The 23,278-nt window shown below is 44.6% G+C and overlaps 1 protein-coding gene across 1 annotated transcript in view; it reads right to left on the reverse strand.

The window, feature by feature from the left end:
• Positions 1–23,278, reverse strand: part of grid2 (glutamate receptor, ionotropic, delta 2) — a gene marked incomplete at both ends in the record, with an annotated part of 437,190 nt that overhangs the window by 145,236 nt on the left and 268,676 nt on the right. Inside the window, 2 exons of the mRNA XM_084439644.1 lie at positions 11,747–11,866; positions 17,727–17,888. Of these exons, the coding sequence (XP_084295770.1) occupies positions 11,747–11,866; positions 17,727–17,888 (282 nt within the window). The remainder of the gene's footprint in view (positions 1–11,746; positions 11,867–17,726; positions 17,889–23,278) is intronic.

Here is a 23,278-nt window from a genome sequence, read left to right on the forward strand (position 1 = left end):
ATCTTCTTCCATTTAATTGGAGATGTGTAAGGCATATTATTATGACCCAATTAAATCTCATGAAATAAGAAAGAAACAGAAGAGTAGAGGAGAGCAACGGAAGCTAGAAAAATAACTATCAGAACATGCAAATGCTTATAATCAGAATCCATCTGAGGTTAATCTAAGAACCACACTGATCACAACAGCAACACGTATGCATTGCTCACCCAGGAGGCAGAACAGAATGTAAGGCAAAAATCCCAGACATGACCACCATCTACACCGGATACGTCCGCCCCTCCCTGGTGTACGCCTGCCCAGTGTGGAATGATAACCTAACAGAGGCCATGTCTTAACAGATTGAACGTGTCCAAAAGCGTGCCTGCTGGATCATAATGGGCAGAGCATACTCTGGCTACCAGGACGCTCTCCAAACCCTCTCTCTCCCCACCCTCCATGAGAGAAGAAAGTTACTCTGTAGGGACTTTGCACTGAGCCTCCTGAACTCCCCCTTCAAGAACTGCCCCACCCCCCCCCCTTCAGAGCCCAGGTGTCCGGTCGGCACACCAGACATGAAGCATACCCAGGACACCCAGACATGAAGCACACCTGCAGACACCCAGACATGAAGCACACCCAGGACACCCAGACATGAAGCACACCCAGGACACCCAGACATGAAGCACACCCAGGACACCCAGACATGAAGCACACCCAGGACACCCAGACATGAAGCACACCCAGGACACCCAGACATGAAGCACACCCAGGACATCCAGACATGAAGCACACCCAGGACACCCAGACATGAAGCACACCTGCAGACACCCAGACATGAAGCACACCCAGGACACCCAGACATGAAGCACACCTGCAGACACCCAGACATGAAGCACACCCAGGACACCCAGACATGAAGCACACCCAGGACATCCAGACATGAAGCACACCCAGGACACCCAGACATGAAGCACACCCAGGACACCCAGACATGAAGCACACCCAGGACACCCAGGACAAGAACCCAAAGATACAGGATGTCTCCCATCCCCTCCCTGACAAGAATCTTGAATGACCATTTTAAAATATTGAATGTTTGTTCTATTGGTAATTTGAGTTAGCCTAGGTTTAATGTGTATATTCTTGTAAATACTCATGCATTTCAGTTTTTAACTGCCATATGAGTGTCAAATAAAAAAACGTAAAAAAAATAAAATAAAAAATAAACTATGAATTTGGTAACAAACCCAGCAAGTATGTGGCTACCTTGGTGAAGAGAAGAACTGATTCGCAGAATACCCCCTCTGTTAAGGATGTCTCTGGTCAGGATAAGAGTGATAGTGATATCCCCTCTGTTAAGGAAGTCTGGTCAGGCTAAGAGTGATAGTGATATATCCTCTGTTAAGGATGTCTGGTCAGGCTAAGAGTGATAGTGATATCCCCTCTGTTAAGGAAGTCTCTGGTCAGGATAAGAGTGATAGTGATATCTCCTCTGTTAAGGAAGTCTCTGGTCAGGCTAAGAGTGATAGTGATATCCCCTCTGTTAAGGATGTCTCTGGTCAGGATAAGAGTGATAGTGATACCCCCTCTGTTAAGGATGTCTCTGGTCAGGATAAGAGTGATAGTGATAAGGAAGTCTCTGGTCAGGCTAAGAGTGATAGTGATAAGGAAGTCTCTGGTCAGGCTAAGAGTGATAGTGATATCTCCTCTGTTAAGGATGTCTCTGGTCAGGATAAGAGTGATAGTGATAAGGATGTCTCTGGTCAGGCTAAGAGTGATAGTGATACCCCCTCTGTTAAGGAAGTCTCTGGTCAGGCTAAGAGTGATAGTGATATCTCCTCTGTTAAGGATGTCTCTGGTCAGGATAAGAGTGATAGTGATAAGGAAGTCTCTGGTCAGGCTAAGAGTGATAGTGATATCTCCTCTGTTAAGGAAGTCTCTGGTCAGGCTAAGAGTGATAGTGATATCTCCTCTGTTAAGGATGTCTCTGGTCAGGATAAGAGTGATAGTGATATCTCCTCTGTTAAGGGTGTCTCTGGTCAGGATAAGAGTGATAGTGATATCTCCTCTGTTAAGGATGTCTCTGGTCAGGATAAGAGTGATAGTGATATCCCCTCTGTTAAGGATGTCTCTGGTCAGGATAAGAGTGATAGTGATATCTCCTCTGTTAAGGAAGTCTCTGGTCAGGATAAGAGTGATAGTGATATCTCCTCTGTTAAGGATGTCTCTGGTCAGGCTAAGAGTGATAGTGATAAGTCTCTGGTCAGGCTAAGAGTGATAGTGATAAGGAAGTCTCTGGTCACGCTAAGAGTGATAGTGATATCTCCTCTGTTAAGGAAGTCTCTGGTCAGGATAAGAGTGATAGTGATATCTCCTCTGTTAAGGATGTCTCTGGTCAGGCTAAGAGTGATAGTGATACCCCCTCTGTTAAGGAAGTCTCTGGTCAGGCTAAGAGTGATAGTGATATCCCCTCTGTTAAGGAAGTCTCTGGTCAGGCTAAGAGTGATAGTGATATCCCCTCTGTTAAGGATGTCTCTGGTCAGGCTAAGAGTGATAGTGATATATCCTCTGTTAAGGAAGTCTCTGGTCAGGCTAAGAGTGATAGTGATATCCCCTCTGTTAAGGATGTCTCTGGTCAGGCTAAGAGTGATAGTGATATCCCCTCTGTTAAGGATGTCTCTGGTCAGGCTAAGAGTGATAGTGATATCCCCTCTGTTAAGGAAGTCTCTGGTCAGGATAAGAGTGATAGTGATATCCCCTCTGTTAAGGATGTCTCTGGTCAGGATAAGAGTGATAGTGATATCTCCTCTGTTAAGGAAGTCTCTGGTCAGGATAAGAGTGATAGTGATAAGGAAGTCTCTGGTCAGGCTAAGAGTGATAGTGATATCTCCTCTGTTAAGGATGTCTCTGGTCAGGATAAGAGTGATAGTGATATCCCCTCTGTTAAGGAAGTCTCTGGTCACGCTAAGAGTGATAGTGATATCTCCTCTGTTAAGGATGTCTCTGGTCAGGATAAGAGTGATAGTGATATCTCCTCTGTTAAGGATGTCTCTGGTCAGGCTAAGAGTGATAGTGATATCTCCTCTGTTAAGGATGTCTCTGGTCAGGATAAGAGTGATAGTGATAAGGATGTCTCTGGTCAGGATAAGAGTGATAGTGATATCTCCTCTGTTAAGGATGTCTCTGGTCAGGATAAGAGTGATAGTGATAAGGATGTCTCTGGTCAGGCTAAGAGTGATAGTGATAAGGAAGTCTCTGGTCAGGCTAAGAGTGATAGTGATATCCCCTCTGTTAAGGAAGTCTCTGGTCAGGCTAAGAGTGATAGTGATATCCCCTCTGTTAAGGATGTCTCTGGTCAGGATAAGAGTGATAGTGATATCTCCTCTGTTAAGGAAGTCTCTGGTCAGGATAAGAGTGATAGTGATAAGGAAGTCTCTGGTCAGGCTAAGAGTGATAGTGATATCCCCTCTGTTAAGGATGTCTCTGGTCAGGATAAGAGTGATAGTGATATCCCCTCTGTTAAGGAAGTCTCTGGTCACGCTAAGAGTGATAGTGATATCTCCTCTGTTAAGGAAGTCTCTGGTCAGGATAAGAGTGATAGTGATATCTCCTCTGTTAAGGATGTCTCTGGTCAGGCTAAGAGTGATAGTGATATCTCCTCTGTTAAGGATGTCTCTGGTCAGGATAAGAGTGATAGTGATATCTCCTCTGTTAAGGATGTCTCTGGTCAGGCTAAGAGTGATAGTGATATCTCCTCTGTTAAGGATGTCTCTGGTCAGGATAAGAGTGATAGTGATAAGGATGTCTCTGGTCAGGATAAGAGTGATAGTGATATCTCCTCTGTTAAGGATGTCTCTGGTCAGGATAAGAGTGATAGTGATAAGGATGTCTCTGGTCAGGCTAAGAGTGATAGTGATAAGGAAGTCTCTGGTCAGGCTAAGAGTGATAGTGATATCCCCTCTGTTAAGGAAGTCTCTGGTCAGGCTAAGAGTGATAGTGATATCCCCTCTGTTAAGGATGTCTCTGGTCAGGATAAGAGTGATAGTGATATCTCCTCTGTTAAGGAAGTCTCTGGTCAGGATAAGAGTGATAGTGATAAGGAAGTCTCTGGTCAGGCTAAGAGTGATAGTGATATCCCCTCTGTTAAGGATGTCTCTGGTCAGGATAAGAGTGATAGTGATATCCCCTCTGTTAAGGAAGTCTCTGGTCACGCTAAGAGTGATAGTGATATCTCCTCTGTTAAGGAAGTCTCTGGTCAGGATAAGAGTGATAGTGATATCTCCTCTGTTAAGGATGTCTCTGGTCAGGCTAAGAGTGATAGTGATATCTCCTCTGTTAAGGATGTCTCTGGTCAGGATAAGAGTGATAGTGATATCCCCTCTGTTAAGGAAGTCTCTGGTCAGGATAAGAGTGATAGTGATAAGGATACCTCTGGTGAGAGTGATAGCAAAGGCACACATAAGATGTTTGCAGAGTTCTATGAAAGCTTATACACAAGTGAGCGAGCGGCAGGGGCCTCAAGACAAATTATCAGTTTATTTTCTAATTTAACTCTTCCCAAGCCTGGTGAAAGACAAAAAACAGAATTGAATAGACACTGGAGGAAATAATGGAAGCAATCGGAATCTTAAAATCCGGGAAAGCCCCAGGTCCTGACGGCTTTAGCTCAGAATTCTGCAAAGAATTTCATTCACTGATGGTGAAGACTCTGTGAAACATTAATCACTCCCTCCAGATAGGGTCACTTCCCAAAACACTTACAGAAGCCAATATTCGCCTGATTCTTAAGAAGAAGAACCAGGGGGATGAATGTTAATCTTTTAGGCCTATTAGTTTGTTAAATGTAGATGTCAATCTCTTGTCTAAAATATTGGCAATGAGGCTTTAGGATCCTCCCACATGTTATCAGGACTGATCAGACAAGGTTCATTGCTGGAAGGAACTCCTGTAATATTGATATAAGGCTAGTTAACATCATTCACCATGCCAGCAAAACGAGCTTTAAATTACAGTATGGTAGTCTCTTTGGAAGCAGAAAAAGCGTTTGATCGCATAGAATGATTTATTGATTATATGGGGCCTAGACTATCCAATATATTCTGGAAAGGACTTCCTAGGTCTAGGATGGATGGTTGAAATGCCGATGGGGGGTCCTGTTGTCTGTATTTTTTATGTGAGAGAAGAGAGAATGCCTTTAGCCTCAAACTGTACATACGTACACCGGAGATGTCAGATCCCTTGTCTGTAGGGCTGAGACAGACACAACAGCCCACTGCGTGCGTGAGAGAGGTGAAGAGTTGAACTGGTGCTTTTGTGGAGGTTAAACCTCCAGGTTACACGCTAAGATAAAACAACTTAGATGTACTACACAGTTCCTGTGCAGGGGCAGGACAGGGGCACTGTACGCAGAATGTCATGTATCTAGCACCCACACGGCCTCTATCCTCGTCCTATATCTAGCACCCACACAGCCTCTATCCTCGTCCTATATCTAGCACCCACACGGCCTCTATCCTCGTCCTATATCTAGAACCCACACGGCCTCTATCCTCGTCCTATATCTAGCACCCACACGGCCTCTATCCTCGTCCTATATCTAGCACCCACACGGCCTCTATCCTCGTCCTATATCTAGCACCCACACGGCCTCTATCCTCGTCCTATATCTAGCACCCACACGGCCTCTATCCTCGTCCTATATCTAGCACCCACACGGCCTCTATCCTCGTCCTATATCTAGAACCCACACGGCCTCTATCCTCGTCCTATATCTAGCACCCACACGGCCTCTATCCTCGTCCTATATCTAGCACCCACACGGCCTCTATCCCTGTCCTATATCTAGCACCCACACGGCCTCTATCCTCATCCTATATCTAGCACCCACACGGCCTCTATCCTCGTCCTATATCTAGCACCCACACGGCCTCTATCCTCGTCCTATATCTAGCACCCACACGGCCTCTATCCTCGTCCTATATCTAGCACCCACACGGCCTCTATCCTCGTCCTATATCTAGCACCCACACGGCCTCTATCCTCGTCCTATATCTAGCACCCACACGGCGTCTATCCTCATCCTATATCTAGCACCCACACGGCCTCTATCCTCGTCCTATATCTAGCACCCACACGGCCTCTATCCTCGTCCTATATCTAGGCAACGGACTGTTCTCTCTGCTTCGGTCGGGGAAAAGGTACCGCACACACATGGCGAAAACAAAGAGACTCAAGAAGAGCTTCTTCCCCAAAGCCAACATTTCTCAAAGTGTGGCGCAAAGGCATGACGGGGTGGGGGGTGAGCGACCAGGGGGAAAAAGTCAGAAGTGGGGACCGACATGCGGAACTATTGTTATGACATTGGCATGGTTCTCCCAGCGGAACAATAAACAACGAGCTTTCACATTCTCAATGAATGGGTTCATTCACCTCCACCAACAGTGAGTCGCTGGTACAGAATGGAAGAATATTTGACAGAGACTAAAAGAAAAACAGGCGATGCTTCGGAGACAAACATGTCAAGAAAATATGACGAAGCTTATCTTGCTCTTGGCTTAACAACGAATGTGGTGGGAGACCCCTGTGTGTTTCCTGTCTGAAAACTCTCACAGCTGACAGAATGAAACTCAACGAATGAATATGACGCATAGAGACATCACACCCCAGTCACGTCAAGAGGCCGCTCGACTTTGATGAATAAAATGGATGAGCACCGCAAGGAATTGCATGGTTAGAGCTGCATCAGTGAAAAGAACGCACAAACGGTGTCATACAAGGTTGCATAAAGAACTGCCGAGTGCAAGAAACCAAAGACGATAGCTGAGGATCACATACTCACCGCTGCTCTTGATATGGTGTCAACTATGATTGATGAGACAACTCCGCAAAATGGAAGGCTATCCCCCTGTCCAATCATACAGTTGCAAGACGTATATGCGACATCTCGGATGATCTTGAAGAACTCACAGAGAAACTAAAAGACATGTTTTGCATTACAAGTGGATGAGGATAGACAGTGATCGCTCCACTGGCTTCCTGTGCGTTTTAGGATTGATTTTAAAATTTTGCTGTTTACTTTTAAGTGCCTAAATGGCTTGGCACCCATCTACCTCTCAGAACTACTGGAACCCTATGCTCCTTCAAGGTCCCTCAGGTCCTCTGATCAGCTTCTCCTGGTTGTCCCCAAATCCAGGCTGAAGCTCAGGGGGGATCGGGCTTTCGCAGTGGCAGCCCCTAAGCTCTGGAACGAGCTGCCTCTGCATGTTAGACAGGCCCCCACTCTACAGGTGTTTAAATCACGCCTCAAAACACACTTATATTCTTTTACGTTTTCCTGACATGGCCTAAGAGACTTGTCCTTTTTCATGTGACATACTGCGTATGTTTTACTATGTGCTCTTTGTGTGTTATTGTTGTTTGACTTGTACAGCACTTTGGTCAACTTTGTTGTTTTTAAATGTGCTCTATAAATAAAGTGGTATGGTATGGTATAGTGATAAAGACTGCTTATTATGTACGTTCGCTATTCCGAGTAACTGAGCGAGGATTTGCTGTTTTGCAAGTATGTCAAAAGCGGGGGGCGACAGCTGATGAGGTCTTTGGGATTCTTGACAGTTACCTGACAGAACACGGACCGAAATGGGAGAAGTGTGAGGACTTTTTCTCGGAGTGGCGTACAGGCAATGTCAAGGAGGAGGAGGGGATGGGGGCACTTATCAAGAGTGTATCGTGAATGAACGAACGCACTGTCATTTACAGAGAGGCGCTAGCGTCAAAGCAGCCCATCTCAGAGATTTATTTGGAAAAGCTGAATGAATTTAATCTTCAGCTTCAAGGCAGAGATAAGCATCTACCTCACCTGGCAGATGAGATCAGTGCATTCACTTGGAAACTTGAGATGTGGGGGCAGGCGCCTTGATCAAGGAAATACTGATGCCTTTGAGAATCTGAATTTGAATCTTGAAGCCATTACAGTGATCCCCTGTCTCAAGCAACACCTCTTCATTGAGAGGATTATTCCAAAAATACTTCCCAGACAACTGGGCTCAGTATTACTGGATGATAGATCCATTTGATGCAGCAGGTTATTTTATGTTATTGACTGACTAATTATGACTATGACTATTTATGCTGTGTTTTTATTTATTTATGTTGTGTGTATGTTACTTACTAACTGGAATGGATTGTTGTAAAACTGAATTTTGCTGTGTTAAATATGCACTTACAAATAAAGGATCTATCTGCAGCATCTGCCGATTTCAGCTCTGCAGAAGAGGACCAGCTCATTGAGATGACATCTGACTCCATCCTGAGGCTGAGGTTTCGAGCTCAGGCAGTGAGTGAATCCTGGTTTGGTGTGAAGGAGCATGCCCTCATAGGGCAGAGGACCGCCGGCATGCTTATTCCCTTCCCCACACTCGGTGAGACTGGCTTTTCAACTGTTACTGTACTTCACTGAACACCAAGTACAGATCTAAGCTCAACATTGAGCATGGCTTGGGAGTGGCAGTATCAAGCCTGCAAACACGTTTTGAAAAGATCCACAGTGCAAAACAGGCTCACTGCAGCCACTAATGCCATGATGAAGACTCACATATTGACTTAAAATCAAATCAAATCAAACTTGATTTGTATAGAGCATTTCATACACAGAGGCAACACAATGTGCTTTACAGAGAGCAATGGGGGGGGGGGGGGGGGGCATAGTCAAAAAACAGTTTCACCCGGGGGCCAGAAAAGTGAGCTGTAGAAATTATTCCCTGACCTCTCTCAACGAGACGATCGAGCAAGCTCCTGGGAAATGTTTGTCTGTTGGCTAAGAACATTTACAGAGCAATAAACATGGGCTAGATACTTCATAAGAGAGACATAACTAACACTAGAGTGCACCAATAGTTAGAGAGACGTTGCCAACATGGTAGGCAGGCCATTATGTGTTAGCTATCCCTGTAGTCTCTAATATGATATTTATGTGAATCACATAACAAAGCACATTAGGCACTTAGCAGAACAGGCGCATAGAGAATGCCGCAAAGCAGAGGGGGGGTTAACAGAAAGCATAGAGCCAAGGGTAAAAAGGGGTGGGGTTGGCTGGATAGGGACAGCTGACTTGTTCATCTTTTTGCCAAATATCTGCATTTTCTCTTTCTTTTTTTTTTTTTTTTTTTTTACAAAGATTACGAAGTGGAGATTACAAAGTGGCAAAGTGATTTCACAATTTCCAAAGATTTTTCTCTATTTTTGAAAAAGCACACAGTCTGAGGAGCAGTCTATTGAACTGTATTGTATGGTATTGTTCTAGCAAAACAGATTACACAATTTCAATATATTCTCCTTTATTTTTGAAAGAGCACAGACATATGAAGCAGTGTTATTGTTACTGACGGAGCATATTATTATTGTCAGGAGTTTGAACAATTTTATTAGCTTTCTCTCTGTTTTTGATAAAACACACAGACTGCTGGAGAATAGTTAATGATGGAGGATTGATATTGATTCGGCACGTTATTATTCTAGCAAAGTATTTTGGAGAAATGTACACAGACTGGTGTAGTCATCTAGTGAATCTAGTGAAAGTTTTTTCCTCCAAAGGAGGGCCTGACATAGTTTGTGAACCACATACAGAAAACAATATATCTCATCCCCAGGATTATTTATCCAGCTATATATTTCTATTCATACTTATACTGTAGCATGTACAGTACATAATTAATCCATACTGGTACCTTATCTTTCTTTCTTATCTAGAAGCAATAGTCATGTTCACCAAATGGTTCAGGTTATGGTCAGGGTTGGGGTTAGGGCTAGTAGGTTTTGAAAGAGGGGATGAAAGCGCTCAGAAACGCATGAGGAAAGGAAACAAACGAAGGTGCTTTACACACCCACCCATCTCCCTGAACCAACCACCCATCTCCCTGAACCAACCACCCATCTCCCTGAAACAACCACCCATCTCCCTGAACCAACCACCCATCTCCCTGAACCAACCAACCATCTCCCTGAACCAACCACCCATCTCCCTGAACCAACCATCCATCTCCCTGAACCAACCAACCATCTCCCTGAACCAACCACCCATCTCCCTGAACCAACCACCCATCTCCCTGAACCAACCACCCATCTCCCTGAACCAACCACCCATCTCCCTGAACCAACCATCCATCTCCCTGAATCAACCACCCATCTTCCTGAACCAACCACCCATCTCCCTGAACCAACCACCCATCTCCCTGAATCAACCACCCATCTCCCTGAACCAACCACCCATCTCCCTGCACCAACCACCCATCTCCCTGGACCAACTGCCCTGCTGTCCGTATACTCAACACCACCACCTTGTGATCAAATCAGAATGAAAGCAAACTTTATTTGTATAGCACATTTCAGTCCCCTACACACAATGCGCTTTACAGAGAGCAATGGGTGGATGGACAAAGATCCCTACATTATCCAGAGCGATGTTGCTATGGTCCACTAAACCACCACCACCCGCTACGTGTGTGTCTACTATCTACCAGTCTGCTCGATTCCTCACGCACACACGCACACACGCACACACACACGCACGCACGCACGCACACACACATTACCTCTCTGTGAGTCTACATACACTGTGTTGTTATGGTTGCAGCAGTGTAGCACATTTTTAATTCTTTCAAAAGTAATTATATTCTGTGATTAAGGAATCAGGAGTTAATGTAATTATTCTGTACTTAAAGATTCATTTTCATCTTTGGAGTCATGACGCGTCGTGTTTGTGTCTCATACCATTATCTCTAACCAGGGCAGGCAATCTCATTTGAAATCTACAGCATGCCCCTCTGGAAGTAGAGATTTATCAGTCTGTGTGTGTGTGTGTGTGTGTGTGTGTGTGTGTGTGTGTATATTCTGTCGTGAAGTTCTGTTCAGAGTACATGCATGCATAATAAGGGTGAATGTGCATTATTCACATCCTTGTATTAGTTTGTGAGTGTGTGTGTGTGTGTGTGTGTGTGTGTGTGTGGGTGGGAGTGGGAGGGTCCTTGGCTCTATAGGACAGAAGCCTAGCTGTAATGTTAGCCGGTCTTGTGGGTGCATTTGTCTGCAATGTCATGTCCGGCCCTCATGCTCAGGGTGACCTTGGTTGGCCACTCTAGTTGGAAGTTTAACTTCTTCCAGTGCATGTGTGCTGTGTGTGTGTGTGTGTGTGCTGTGTGTGTGTGTGTGTGTGTGTGTGTGTGTGTGTGTGTGACAGACAAAGAGAGAGAGAGAGAAAGAGAGAGTGAGACAAAGAGAGAGAAAGAGAGCTTCACCTGCTACCTGCCCTTCACTAAGATGAGAAAAAACCCAGGATTTAGATAAACAACCTCATGTGTTTGCGTGGATGTGTGTGTGTTTGTGTGTGTGTTGTTGCTTTGTGTGTGTCTTTCTCTGAGGCTACTGGATCTCATTAGTCAGATATGATTATCAATTAGCACCTGATCACAGTGTCTGTTAATATCATTATTCCACAAATTAGGGCTTAGCGAGCCAGAAAAAAGCCGTAAGCTGTAGGTCCACAATACAGCCATTGTATATGAGAACACACACACACACAAATTATATATATATATATATATATATATATATATATATATATATATATATATATATATATATATATATATACACATACTCTCATATAATTTGTCGTGTGGATTCAAGTTGTCAAGTGTTGTTCCTGTGTGTGTGTGTTTGTGTGTGTGTGTGCTTGCAGTCATGTGTGTGCGCGCGTGCATGTTCCTACCCTGCTGACACCACGGCCCCTGTCCTCTCCATAGTTGGTCCCCAGGATCTCGAAGAAGATGTTGGGGTTGGAGCCGTTGTCGTTGAACTCCAGGTAGCTGGACAGACCACTCACTCCAGCCTACCGGGAGACAGAGACACAGGACGCAATGATTTCAATGCGGCCATCGTCAGTGGTTCAGGGTTATGGTATCATCATGTACAATAATAATAATTTAAAACAGTTACAGGTTGAAGTACATAGATCTAGAGAAATGGACTTAAACTCTGTGACTGAAAGAAGGACCTCAAGCTTTAGAGTCTGTTGTAAGGTATTCCAAGTATGAGGAGCATAATGGAAAAAAACAGCCCTTGCAAGTTCAGAATGCACTAGAGGAACCCTGAGAATAATCTGATCATTAGATCGGGTCTGGTAGGTGCCAAGGCTCCAGTCCAACAGATGTAAGGTGGAATGAACATGACAGCCAGTTAGTGTAGAGACAATAGCATTAATACAGATGGTGAAAAGGACAGGACCCAACACCGATCCTTGGGGCACACCTTTAGCTAGAGACAGGAAATCGATTGGATGTTACCCGATTTCACACACTGACATCTTGATGACAGATAATCCTGAAACCAGTCACAAGCATCTCTAACCAAACCAATACTAGATAGTCTGTTTAAAAGCAGCTGGTGATCGACTGTATCAATGCTTTTGAGAGATCTACAAAGAGGAAAGCATAGTGTTTCCTGTTGTCTAATGGCAAGATTATCTCATTAGTGACGAGTGACAGCTGAAATAGAACTATGATTAGCTCTAAATCCAGATTGGTCAGGACTTAAAACTGAATGACTTGAAATAAATGATTTTAATTGGTTATTTACCAAGAGGATTTGTTTTTAGACAGGTTCACTGCACCCTCGAATTTAGTTGGGTTTGAATAATATATTATGTTATGAGTTATATTATGAGTTAGTGACTAAATCCAAGAAGTAATCAGATTTAGTTTTCCGTACAGGTGTTGTACATTTATTTCGGGGTTGTCTAAATGAAAGCCTGTCTTGGGTATCGCCTGTGCGTCTGGCACACGGCCAGGCACAATTTATATCATTAAACAAGTTAGACAGCTCAGTAGAGAGCCATGGCACAACTCTATCTTTGGTCCTAGTCCTCTTAAAAGGGGCACGTTTATCTACAAATTAATTTAATGTTTTTACAAAAGACTCAGGGGCAACTTGCATGTCATTAGACTTCTCCTCAAGACAATGTGTGGCCTGACCACAAATTATTTTCATTTTTTCTTTCTTACTTTATGAACATGAAACATTGAAAATATAATCATATCTATTATCGGGGTGCTGGGTTAGGTAATAACCATGATGATGAGCACTTTATGCTCCAACGTTGACTTGTACTAGACATTTTGAGCTCAGGGGCGGCGCATGCACTTGGCATACAAGACTATTGCCTAGGCCGCCGAGGCACTAGGGACACACAAATCTCCTCTAGCAATAAGTGATTATTATTTTTGAGCTACCAGATTGGCAGGGTTTTCAAACCAAAATATAAACTAGAGACATGTAGTCTAGTGGGCACCAATGTGTGAAAATATCATTATTGGCCCCTGGACTATAAGGCCATCTCTCTCAAGAGCTAGTAAACAAAGGCATGTGGCGCAGAGGGAGGTGGGTGTGTGTGTGTGTGTGTGTAGAGGGGGGGGGGGTTTGCTCGCTGTCTGTTGACAAACCAGAGCATGAAGGCTTTTCATCTCATTTTTTTCTGAAGCTCTCCAGCATCACAAAACCTCTCTACTCTGCACAGACGCACACACACACGCGCACACACACGCGCACACACACACGTACATACACACAGACACACACATACACAAAAGCAAACACATACAGTACAATAAAACAAACATATTTCTCTCCCCAACTTTGCTACCCTGCTGGCACGTCCTCTACAGCAGATGTAATTAACAATAAAATAATTGTTGTGTATGTATTGCACCAATGGCGCGTCGACAGGATTAATTAACTGGCCAATTATGAAAGCTGATGAGTGGTATCCAGGCGAGTTCATCCCGATGCAAAAAATCGAAAAAGGGCCAATAAACCTAACCCAGTCCCCTCTCTAAATTAAACTGTAATGATCCCAGCGTGTAGTACACACACACAGACACACACACACACACACACACACACACACACACATACATACACACACTCACAGACCCACATATACACATACATACACACACACACGCATACATACAAGCACACACACACACACATATACACACACACGCACACACACCCACACACACACTCTAATTCCAGTCAAAGAGCATAGTACAGAGACACATCCCTTAGGGTATTTATATGTGTGTATGTGTGTGTGTGCTTGTGTTTTTAGACGAGGGTGATTGATGAATCCTCAGCTAGGGTTCTGACCACGCCTAGGGACAGTCTCGCTGTCACTAAGGACAAACACACCGCTCAGGGCGGGACGCGGAGTGTGAGAAGACATATATTTGTAGGTACGGTGTACGTATGTTTGATTCTGATCAGCTGGAAGCCTTTGTAAAATACTCTATAACCACACACCTGTGACTGCAAAACAATTTTTTTTTTTGTATTTATGCGCTGCCAATCCTGTTAACATTTCAAAACATCTGAGCATTCGATCCAAAGCATTACTATTACCTAGCTTTTCATCCTTCTGTAGCTTATGTGGCAGCATTAGCATCTACAGTACAGAGCAGCAGCAGCCCCACAAACTCATCTGACAGTGCTACATTGCGAACGTTTTGTGTTGGTTTTCTAGGATGCCCCTTGCTACAACACTTTCTGAACGTCGCACGGAATGTACTCTGGAGCTGCGGTTGTTGTTGGCTCTGTCTGAATTGATTTCAGAGGCATATCTCTAGCTAGCTAGCTGAAGCAACTATTGCTTATTGCTGTGTTAATAGTTGGTGAAAAGAACATGTTCACAAGAGAAAAAAAAGTTAATTAATCTAAAGCTATGTTAGCTAGCTAGCTACCATCCTTATATAGCGACAGGCAGTTAAAATAACATAGTGCTCTCAAACAAGCTTATTTGGAAACACTAGTATAAGGTTTGTTGCCATTTTGCTTTGACAACTGATCCATTTATATATATATATATATATATGTTGCACAGCAACTAAACAGTATCAGTCATGGCTAGCTCACTGGTTGCTATCAACGTCCTGTCTGGCATGTTTTGGTTGTAGCTGATTAGCTGGTATTCCTGTCTGTGTTGCTGGCAACCATTTGCACTTTAAGGAATTATATTGCTCGGCAGAAGAATGATGTTTTGTTTTCAATGAATTATCACCTTATGTTCCTGGGTGTTTATTTTGTGAAATCCCACAATTTTAGTAAGCGTTGTATAAAAGCAATAAACCAATTGAGGCCGTGGGTTACAGTGATTTTAGAACAGCTAGGTGGGTTTTCTCCGCTTCGCGTTGTGCCTAACAATGTCCCCTTATTATACAAAAACTACCAGAGCGATTTTCATGAAACTCAGTTGAGGGGTGTATCATGGGCCAAGTTAGAATACATTCAATTTTAGTGCGGATCAGAATCAAAAGGGCGGATACACAAATTAAAAGAAAACATTTGCCATACTTGGACCGGTTTCCATTCCTTTACATTTACTTCCCCTGACAGATTTTCTATACCACCGGTGGCCGAGCGGTAATGTACCAGTCTAGCAATGTGTTGGCCCGGGTTTGATACCCGGGTTTGGCTTTTGATATCAACTTTTTTTTTGCTGTTTACATCCAATATTGTCTTATATTTCTATTCATTTAAAACAAAATCATATCTGACTCATGAAAAACAAATCAGATAAACACTTTGAGAAAAGTTACATTTTCTTAGCCTGGATCCTGTGGTATTAGCCTACATATAAATCATAAACTACCTGCACATCTGGGCTGAGGTTTTGCCCCTTGAGTGTCAGGTTTCACTAACTGTTCTTTTTAATTTGAGTGTTGAAGCAAACAAAAATCTGTATTATCCGTCACATAGCAGGATTATACAAAAACTACCAGAGCGATTGGAACATCCCACAAACTATTTTCTGCTAAATGCACTCTGATATCATATGGAAAAAGACAGGGACAGTCAAACCGTGTTGCTTTCTTATCTATTCATTGTTATCAACTTATACATTCATGCGCGGAAACCTGTGCTCTGAGAACACTTTCTAGTCTTTACTTCTGCTAGGCTTACACATTGCCTGGTGGCAGAGCAGTTAAGGTCTCATGAATTTTTAGCACGGGTTCGAGCCGCGAGGAATATGTTGATTTGTCTTAAGAAAATGTTGGCTCTTTGTTACAATGAGGAATCAAGTCAGCTTTAGATATCATCTTAGATATCAACTTTATTTATTTGCTGTTAAAGCAACCAATATTATCTTATGTTTCTAAGCATGTAAAACAAAATTATATCTGAAAATTACACAAAAACTACCAGAACGATTTTCACAAAACTCGATGGAGGTGTGTAGCATAAACCAACTTAGAACCCATCCCAGAGACATGGACACTGGGCTAGAACCCTTCTACCCCTCCCAGAGACATGGACACTGGGCTAGTGCCCTACCCCTCCCAGACATGGACACTGGGCTAGTGCCCTTCTACCCCTCCCAGAGGCATGGACAATGGGCTAGAGCCCCTCTACCCCTCCCAGAGGCATGGACACATGACTAGTGCCCTTCTACCCCTCCCAGAGGCATGGACACATGACTAGTGCCCTTCTACCCCTCCCAGAGAAATGGACACTGGGCTAATGCCCTACCCCTCAGAGACATGGACACTGGGCTAGAGCCCCTCTACCCCTCCCAGAGACATGGACACTGGGCTAGTGCCCTTCTACCCCTCCCAGAGGCATGGACACTGGGCTAATGCCCTACCCCTCAGAGACATGGACACTGGGCTAGAGCCCCTCTACCCCTCCCAGAGACATGGACACTGGGCTAGAGCCCTTCTACCCCTCCCAGAGACATGGACACTGGGCTAGAGCCCCTCTACCCCTCCCAGAGACATGGACACTGGGCTAGTGCCCTTCTACCCCTCCCAGAGACATGGACACAGTTTTGTAACGTGTCTTCTGTTATTGTCTAAAATGGCCGATTGAAAAAATTACACAAATACACAAGTATGTTCAGTTTTGTTCTGACATGACCACCTCTCATAAACACCACAATCAGTTACACCACCAAAAAGCTAACTCTTCAATGGTGCACGTGTGCTATATTTATACTGAGCAGTGAGTTTAACCATTTCAACTCGGTTACACCAACAAAATGCATTAATGAGGGAGCCCTGTGCTCTCTGAGCACCCTTCCTAGTTGAATTACTATTATCATTCATTTATTAGTTTTTGTTTTGGCTTACTGCCCTGATAATCAATTAGTTAATACAGTAAATATTGCATTTAAGTTGAAGTTATATTGTCCCTTTACTCTCCCCAGAGAGATGGGCTCAGATAGGGAAATATTATCTGACCTCTTGTATTTGTAAAAAGTTAATATTATGCATGCCAAGGATCGGACAGGTTACCCTAGACTAAACATTTCCCTTGGAGGAAAGTATACTTCTCCGTAAATGAATTTCTAGCAGCCATACCAACAGACATCTCCCTTGAGTAGAACCACAGATAGGTTGTGTGGTCTCAGATTTGTATCTAATCTATCAGGTCACAGGAGAGGTGCAGTCTGGGATGGAAGTGGGGAAGGCACAAAGATGTGAGTGGTTAGCGGATATATAAATCTATTCCATCCCATCTTAATAATATTCATTAGAATAATATTCTGTAGGCTGAAGAATAAAGAACTGGTGCTGGGTTCTTATAGTGGAGCATTCGGGAGACAGTGTGTGTGTGTGTGTGTGTGTGTGTGTGTGTGTGTGTGTGTGTGTATATGTGTGTGTGTGTGTGTGTGTGTGTGCGTGTTCTTTCTGTACCTTCCTGACGATGTCCAGCATGCTCTTGCCCCCTTGCCAGGGTTTGGAGTTCTTCCTGATGCAGGTGAGGCTGGCCATGCTGTGCCACTTCCTGTCCTCCAACTTCCTGTGGAAGGTGTTGGCCAATAGCAGCACAGTATCGTAGATGTAGCGGTTGGTGATCTGGAGAGAGAGAGAGAGAGAGATAGAGAGAGAGAGAGAGAGAGAGAGATGAGGCAGACAGAACTTTAAAAAGCGTACATTGGCATCAATTTTGTACATTAACACGATAATGGTAGCATGAAACATTATTTCATGCCACGAGTTTGACACATGAAACCTGAAACATTGAACATGAAATTAAACCCCTTACATCTCATTGTCTGTCTCTAGACGAAGCCAAACTAATGAATTAAGAGTCTTTGAAGGTTTTAAAGACCCAGTACTCCACCAGTGTCTGTCCCCCGTGGATCCGTGACTCTCTACATGCTAGGGTCATGATGGGGTGTGATCTGGATGTGTTGACGTGTGTGTGTGTGTGTGTGTGTGTGTGTGTGTGTGTGTGTGTGTGTGTGTGTGTGTGTGTGTGTGTGTGTGTGACACACGTCTGGAGATCATAGCTCCTCTGCTCTTTGTTTTCCTTGTGGAGAACACATGCATACACAGCTCCTGGTAAAGTCAGGAAGAGGAGATAGATAGATAGATAGATAGATAGATAGATAGATAGATAGATAGATAGATAGATAGATAGATAGATAGATAGATAGATAGATAGATAGATAGATAGATAGATAGATAGATAGATAGATAGATAGATAGATAGATTGTTAGATAGATAGATAGATAGATAGATAGATAGATAGATAGATAGATAGATAGAGAGAGAGAGAGAGAGAGAGAGAGAGAGAGAGAGAGTGAGAGATAGAGAGAGAGTGAGAGATAGAGAGAGAGAGAGACAGACAGACAGACAGACAGACAGACAGACACACAGACTCTTTAATGCGGTAGGCTATTGATGGCACCCATAAAGCCATGTTCAATTGCTGCCAAGGCAACAGCAGAGAGAGAGAGAGAGAGAGAGAGAGAGAGGAGGAAAAAATAGGAGAGAAAGACCGATCGAGGAGCTCATACAGGCCCAGATGGATCGATAGCTCAGTGATTTAGCTGCTGTGTTGTCTCCATTCTAACGAGGGTGAAATAAATAGAGTAGGGTGGCCGTTAGATTCACCGTTTATTAACACCGCCCGGCCAGGTTCAGTGCTGCCCGGCGGGCCAGAGTGAGCGGCCCCACCAGGATGAGGAACGAGATGGGGGGGGGTCAGGTTGGTGATGGAGACTATAGGAGCTGGGAAAGGTCAAATATGCAACAGCCCCTCCCATCCCCTTCATGGCGAGCTGTGGCACACGGGGAGCTCTTTCAGCCACAGGCTCCTCCCACCCAGGTGCAAACAGGGCCTGAGCGTTCCGTGTGTCATAGAGGTGTGCTCGTATGTATGTATGTATACATGTGTATTACTAGATATACCCAGACAGCCTGGTTGTGTGGATGTATATGTATCTTATTCTTATCTTGTATGTATGTATGTATGTATGTATGTATGTATGTATGTATGTATGTATGTAGGTATGTATGTATGTATGTATGTATGTATGTATGTCAGTGGAGGCTCGTCTATTGAGGCAGGGGAGGACAGTCCTCCTCAGTTTTTGGAGAGAAGAGAGGGATTAAAATATAAATATATGAATTTATTTATTTATAATTAATATTATCTCAGTTTTGTTCATAAGCAGGTTTTCCCTATGGATAAAAAACCATTATTGAAATTCTAAAGCTCCAACAGTGACATATATAACATGCAGCTGGAGGACCCCTCTCTCTCTCTCTCTCTGTCTGTCTGTCTGTCTGTCTGTCTGTCTGTCTGTCTGTCTGTCTGTCTGTCTGTCTGTCTGTCTGTCTGTCTGTCTGTCTGTCTGTCTGTCTGTCTGTCTGTCTGTCTGTCTGTCTGTCTGTCTGTCTGTCTATCTATCTATCTATCTATCGTCTAGAAAGAATAACATTCAAAATCAGAGAGAGGGAGAGAGAGAGCCAGTGGAGTGAGTGGATGTAGGGGCCTGATGCTGTGGCTTGGCCCCAGGGAGGGAGGGAGGGAGAGAGAGAGAGGAAGAGAGAGAGAGAGAGAGAGAGAGAGAGAGAGAGAGAGAGTAACCAAACGGAATGAGAGCACACCGGGGACAACGATGATGACGATATCTCTGAACTCACAGAGCCTGAGACGAGATCAATTACACAACGTAGGCTGGAGAACAGCTTGTAAGCTATTATAGTTCTCCTCCTCTCTCCATCTCTCTCTCTCACTCTCTCTGGGTGTCAGAGTGGGTTGGCATCAGGTCAACTGGAGGATAATCGCGGGTAGCTGTGAAAAACTCTCCTGGGGAGCATACTAGCGCTGAGTTTAGAGGAGGAGGGAGTGCTAGCTCTCCCTGGTAACACTCTGAGACTCCGTAATGCTTCTTCTGAGTTTAGGAGGTGGAGGAGGATGAGGAGAAGGAGGAAGGGTGAGAGATGGAGGAGGAGGAAGATGAGGAGGAAGGATGGAACAGTAGCCAGATCTCCTGGAGTGTTGGTGTCCCTCCAGAAGATGCGTGGTGTTCGTGAAAATCGACTCTTCACGTATGTCTGCTTGAGAAACAGGGTGGGCTAGAGAGAGAGGGAGAGAGAGAGAGAGAGAGAGAGAGAGAGAGGGTGTGTGTGTGTGTGTGTGTGTGTGTGTGTGAGACAGTCTTGCGTTGGGTGGGGTTTGGTTGTGTGTTCAGATCTAGACCCATGGGACGCAGGGTAATCAGTGGGTACAGGACTTTGGTCCAGCACAGGGAAATGCGCACGTGTTTGTGTGTGTGTGTGCACATCAGTGTGCCCACACCCCTTCATGGAAATGTGTGTGTAGTTCAGTGTGTGTGTGTGCGTGTGTGTGTGTGTGAGGGACAGACGGAGAGTGTGTGTGTGGTCAGGCTCAGATGATACGCTCCAGCGCAGTGTGAAATTGAGCTTCTTCTCGGCCGCTGTCCTGACCACTGAGCTGCTCTGCATCCACACTGTCTGACAAAACAGGCCGTAGAAGCTCCACTGGACACATGCGCACACCCACACACACACACACACACACACACACACACATACACACACACACACACACACACATACACATACACATACACATACACATACACATACACATACACACACACACACACACACGCACGCACGCACACACAACCACACACACACACACACACACACACACACACACATATACACACACACACGCGCACACACACACGCACGCATGCACACACAACCACACACACACACACACACACACACACACACATATACAGACACACACACACACATATACAGACACACGCGCACGCACGCACACACACACACACACACACACACACACACTGTCCTGCACAATTCACAGCCTATCCTTCTGCCCTCAACACCATACTGTCCCTGTCCTTCTGCCCTCAACACCGTACTGTCCCTGTCCTTCTGCCCTCAACACCGGTCCCTGTCCTTCTGCCCTCAACACCGTACTGTCCCTGTCCTTCTGCCCTCAACACCGTACTGTCCCTGTCCTTCTGCCCTCAACACCGTACTGTCCCTGTCCTTCTGCCCTCAACACCGTACTGTCCCTGTCCTTCTGCCCTCAACACCGTACTGTCCCTGTCCTTCTGCCCTCAACACCGTACTGAACACAGCCTGTCCCTCTGCCCTCAACACCGTACTGAACACAGCCTGTCCCTCTGCCCTCAACACCGTACTGAACACAGCCTGTCCCTCTGCCCTCAACACTGTACTGAACACAGCCTGTCCTTCTGCCCTCAACACCGTACTGAACACAGCCTGTCCCTCTGCCCTCAACACCACACTGTACACAGCCTGTCCCTCTGCTCTCAACACCGTACTGAACACAGCCTGTCCCTCTGCCCTCAACACCACACTGTACACAGCCTGTCCCTCTGCTCTCCTATCAGTCTGTCTACCAGCTGATGAGATGTGTACGAGTGAAATAGAGATGTGTATTGAGATAGTAAGATAGAGATGAGAGGGTGAGATGAAGTCAGTGTGTTTAATGTTGCACTTTTGACCCGTGTTGTCATGGAAAATTGCCTGCCTCAAAGAGACACTAGACATTTGTCCACCATGACGGTCTAACACCATTCGGTACAGCCCTGAGCATGTTCTGTTCCCTCTCAACACACCGGTCTATCACCTCCAGCCTTCACAAAGTTATTGACCTCTAGCAAGAATTGCTACATTACATTACAACTTTCTTAATTTTAGATTAGTTCTACTGAGCCTGAAAAGATAAATCAAAGCATTTCTGTGTGAGTGTGCGTGTGTGGTGTGTGTGTGTGTGAGAGAGCATGTGCGTGTGTGTGTGTGTGTGTGTGTGTGTGTGTGTGGGAGGAGATGCGGGGTGAAGAAGCCTGACCTCTCCTGGGAGAGATATAAAGTGTTTTTTTTTTTTATCTCTGGTCAAAACACCATGACTCACCTCCTGAGTCGTGCTGGACTGGCCAGTCATCTTTCTCTAAAGTGTCCTGCCAGCTACATCCCACTGTCCAGACTAACCCAGCCCTTAATGACCCTTCCCTGGCCACCAGGGAGCACAGGGCAGACGAGAAAAGTTTTGGAGCCAACAACACGAGGAAAAACCGGATGTTTCATTAATTTTAAGTTTCATAAAAATCGGTCCCTCGAGCCAATTTAGACTCCACATAAATCACAGGCAGATTAATTCAATTTCCTGTTTTGTCATGACACAAATAAAACAATGTTCTTCTTCCTCTCTCTCTCTCTCTCTCTCTCTCTCTCTCCTTTCTCAGTCTCAATCTCCCTCCCTCTCTCTTTCTCTCTCTCTTTCATCATCTATCTTGGGGCTTGACGCTCCATATAATTATATACATATTGGAGCCCCGGGGCACGTACAAAACAAAAACAATCAAAAGAAAACTTGATGTGCCATATTTCCATGATAACGTGGCCACGAATTACAATGTTTGAGACGCCAACATCATCAGGGAAACCAATTACAGAGCTGGAGGACAACAGCCAGGGGCAGGAACACTAACTTTCTAATCATTAGAATCATTAGAACCGCTGGACAGCATGCTAGGATGGACAGCTGGAGCAGGAAGGTGATTGGAGGTCAGATGGTACGATATACATCTGGAGCAGGAAGGTGATTGGAGGAGACGGTGTAACATATATTTGGAGCAGGAAGGTGATTGGAGGAGACGACGTAACATATATTTAGAGCAGGAAGGTGATTGGAATGAAAGTGAATGTACATTTGAGAAAAAGTCTTATGGTTTTCAAGATTCAAGATCGGTTTTATTGGCCTTGTATATGGTTCACACATCGCTGGGCGAAAACGGTCTGTAGCCGGGGAATATCCAAATGAGATATCCGTCAGATCAGGAGCCTATCAGGACTCAGGAATGAGAATATATCAGTATGCATGAGTTAGGACATATTGATACTATTCAGAATATACAGATAT

Source organism: Borostomias antarcticus (assembly GCF_949987555.1).
Source record: "Borostomias antarcticus genome assembly, chromosome: 6".
In the NCBI taxonomy this organism is placed as follows: domain Eukaryota; kingdom Metazoa; phylum Chordata; class Actinopteri; order Stomiiformes; family Stomiidae; genus Borostomias; species Borostomias antarcticus.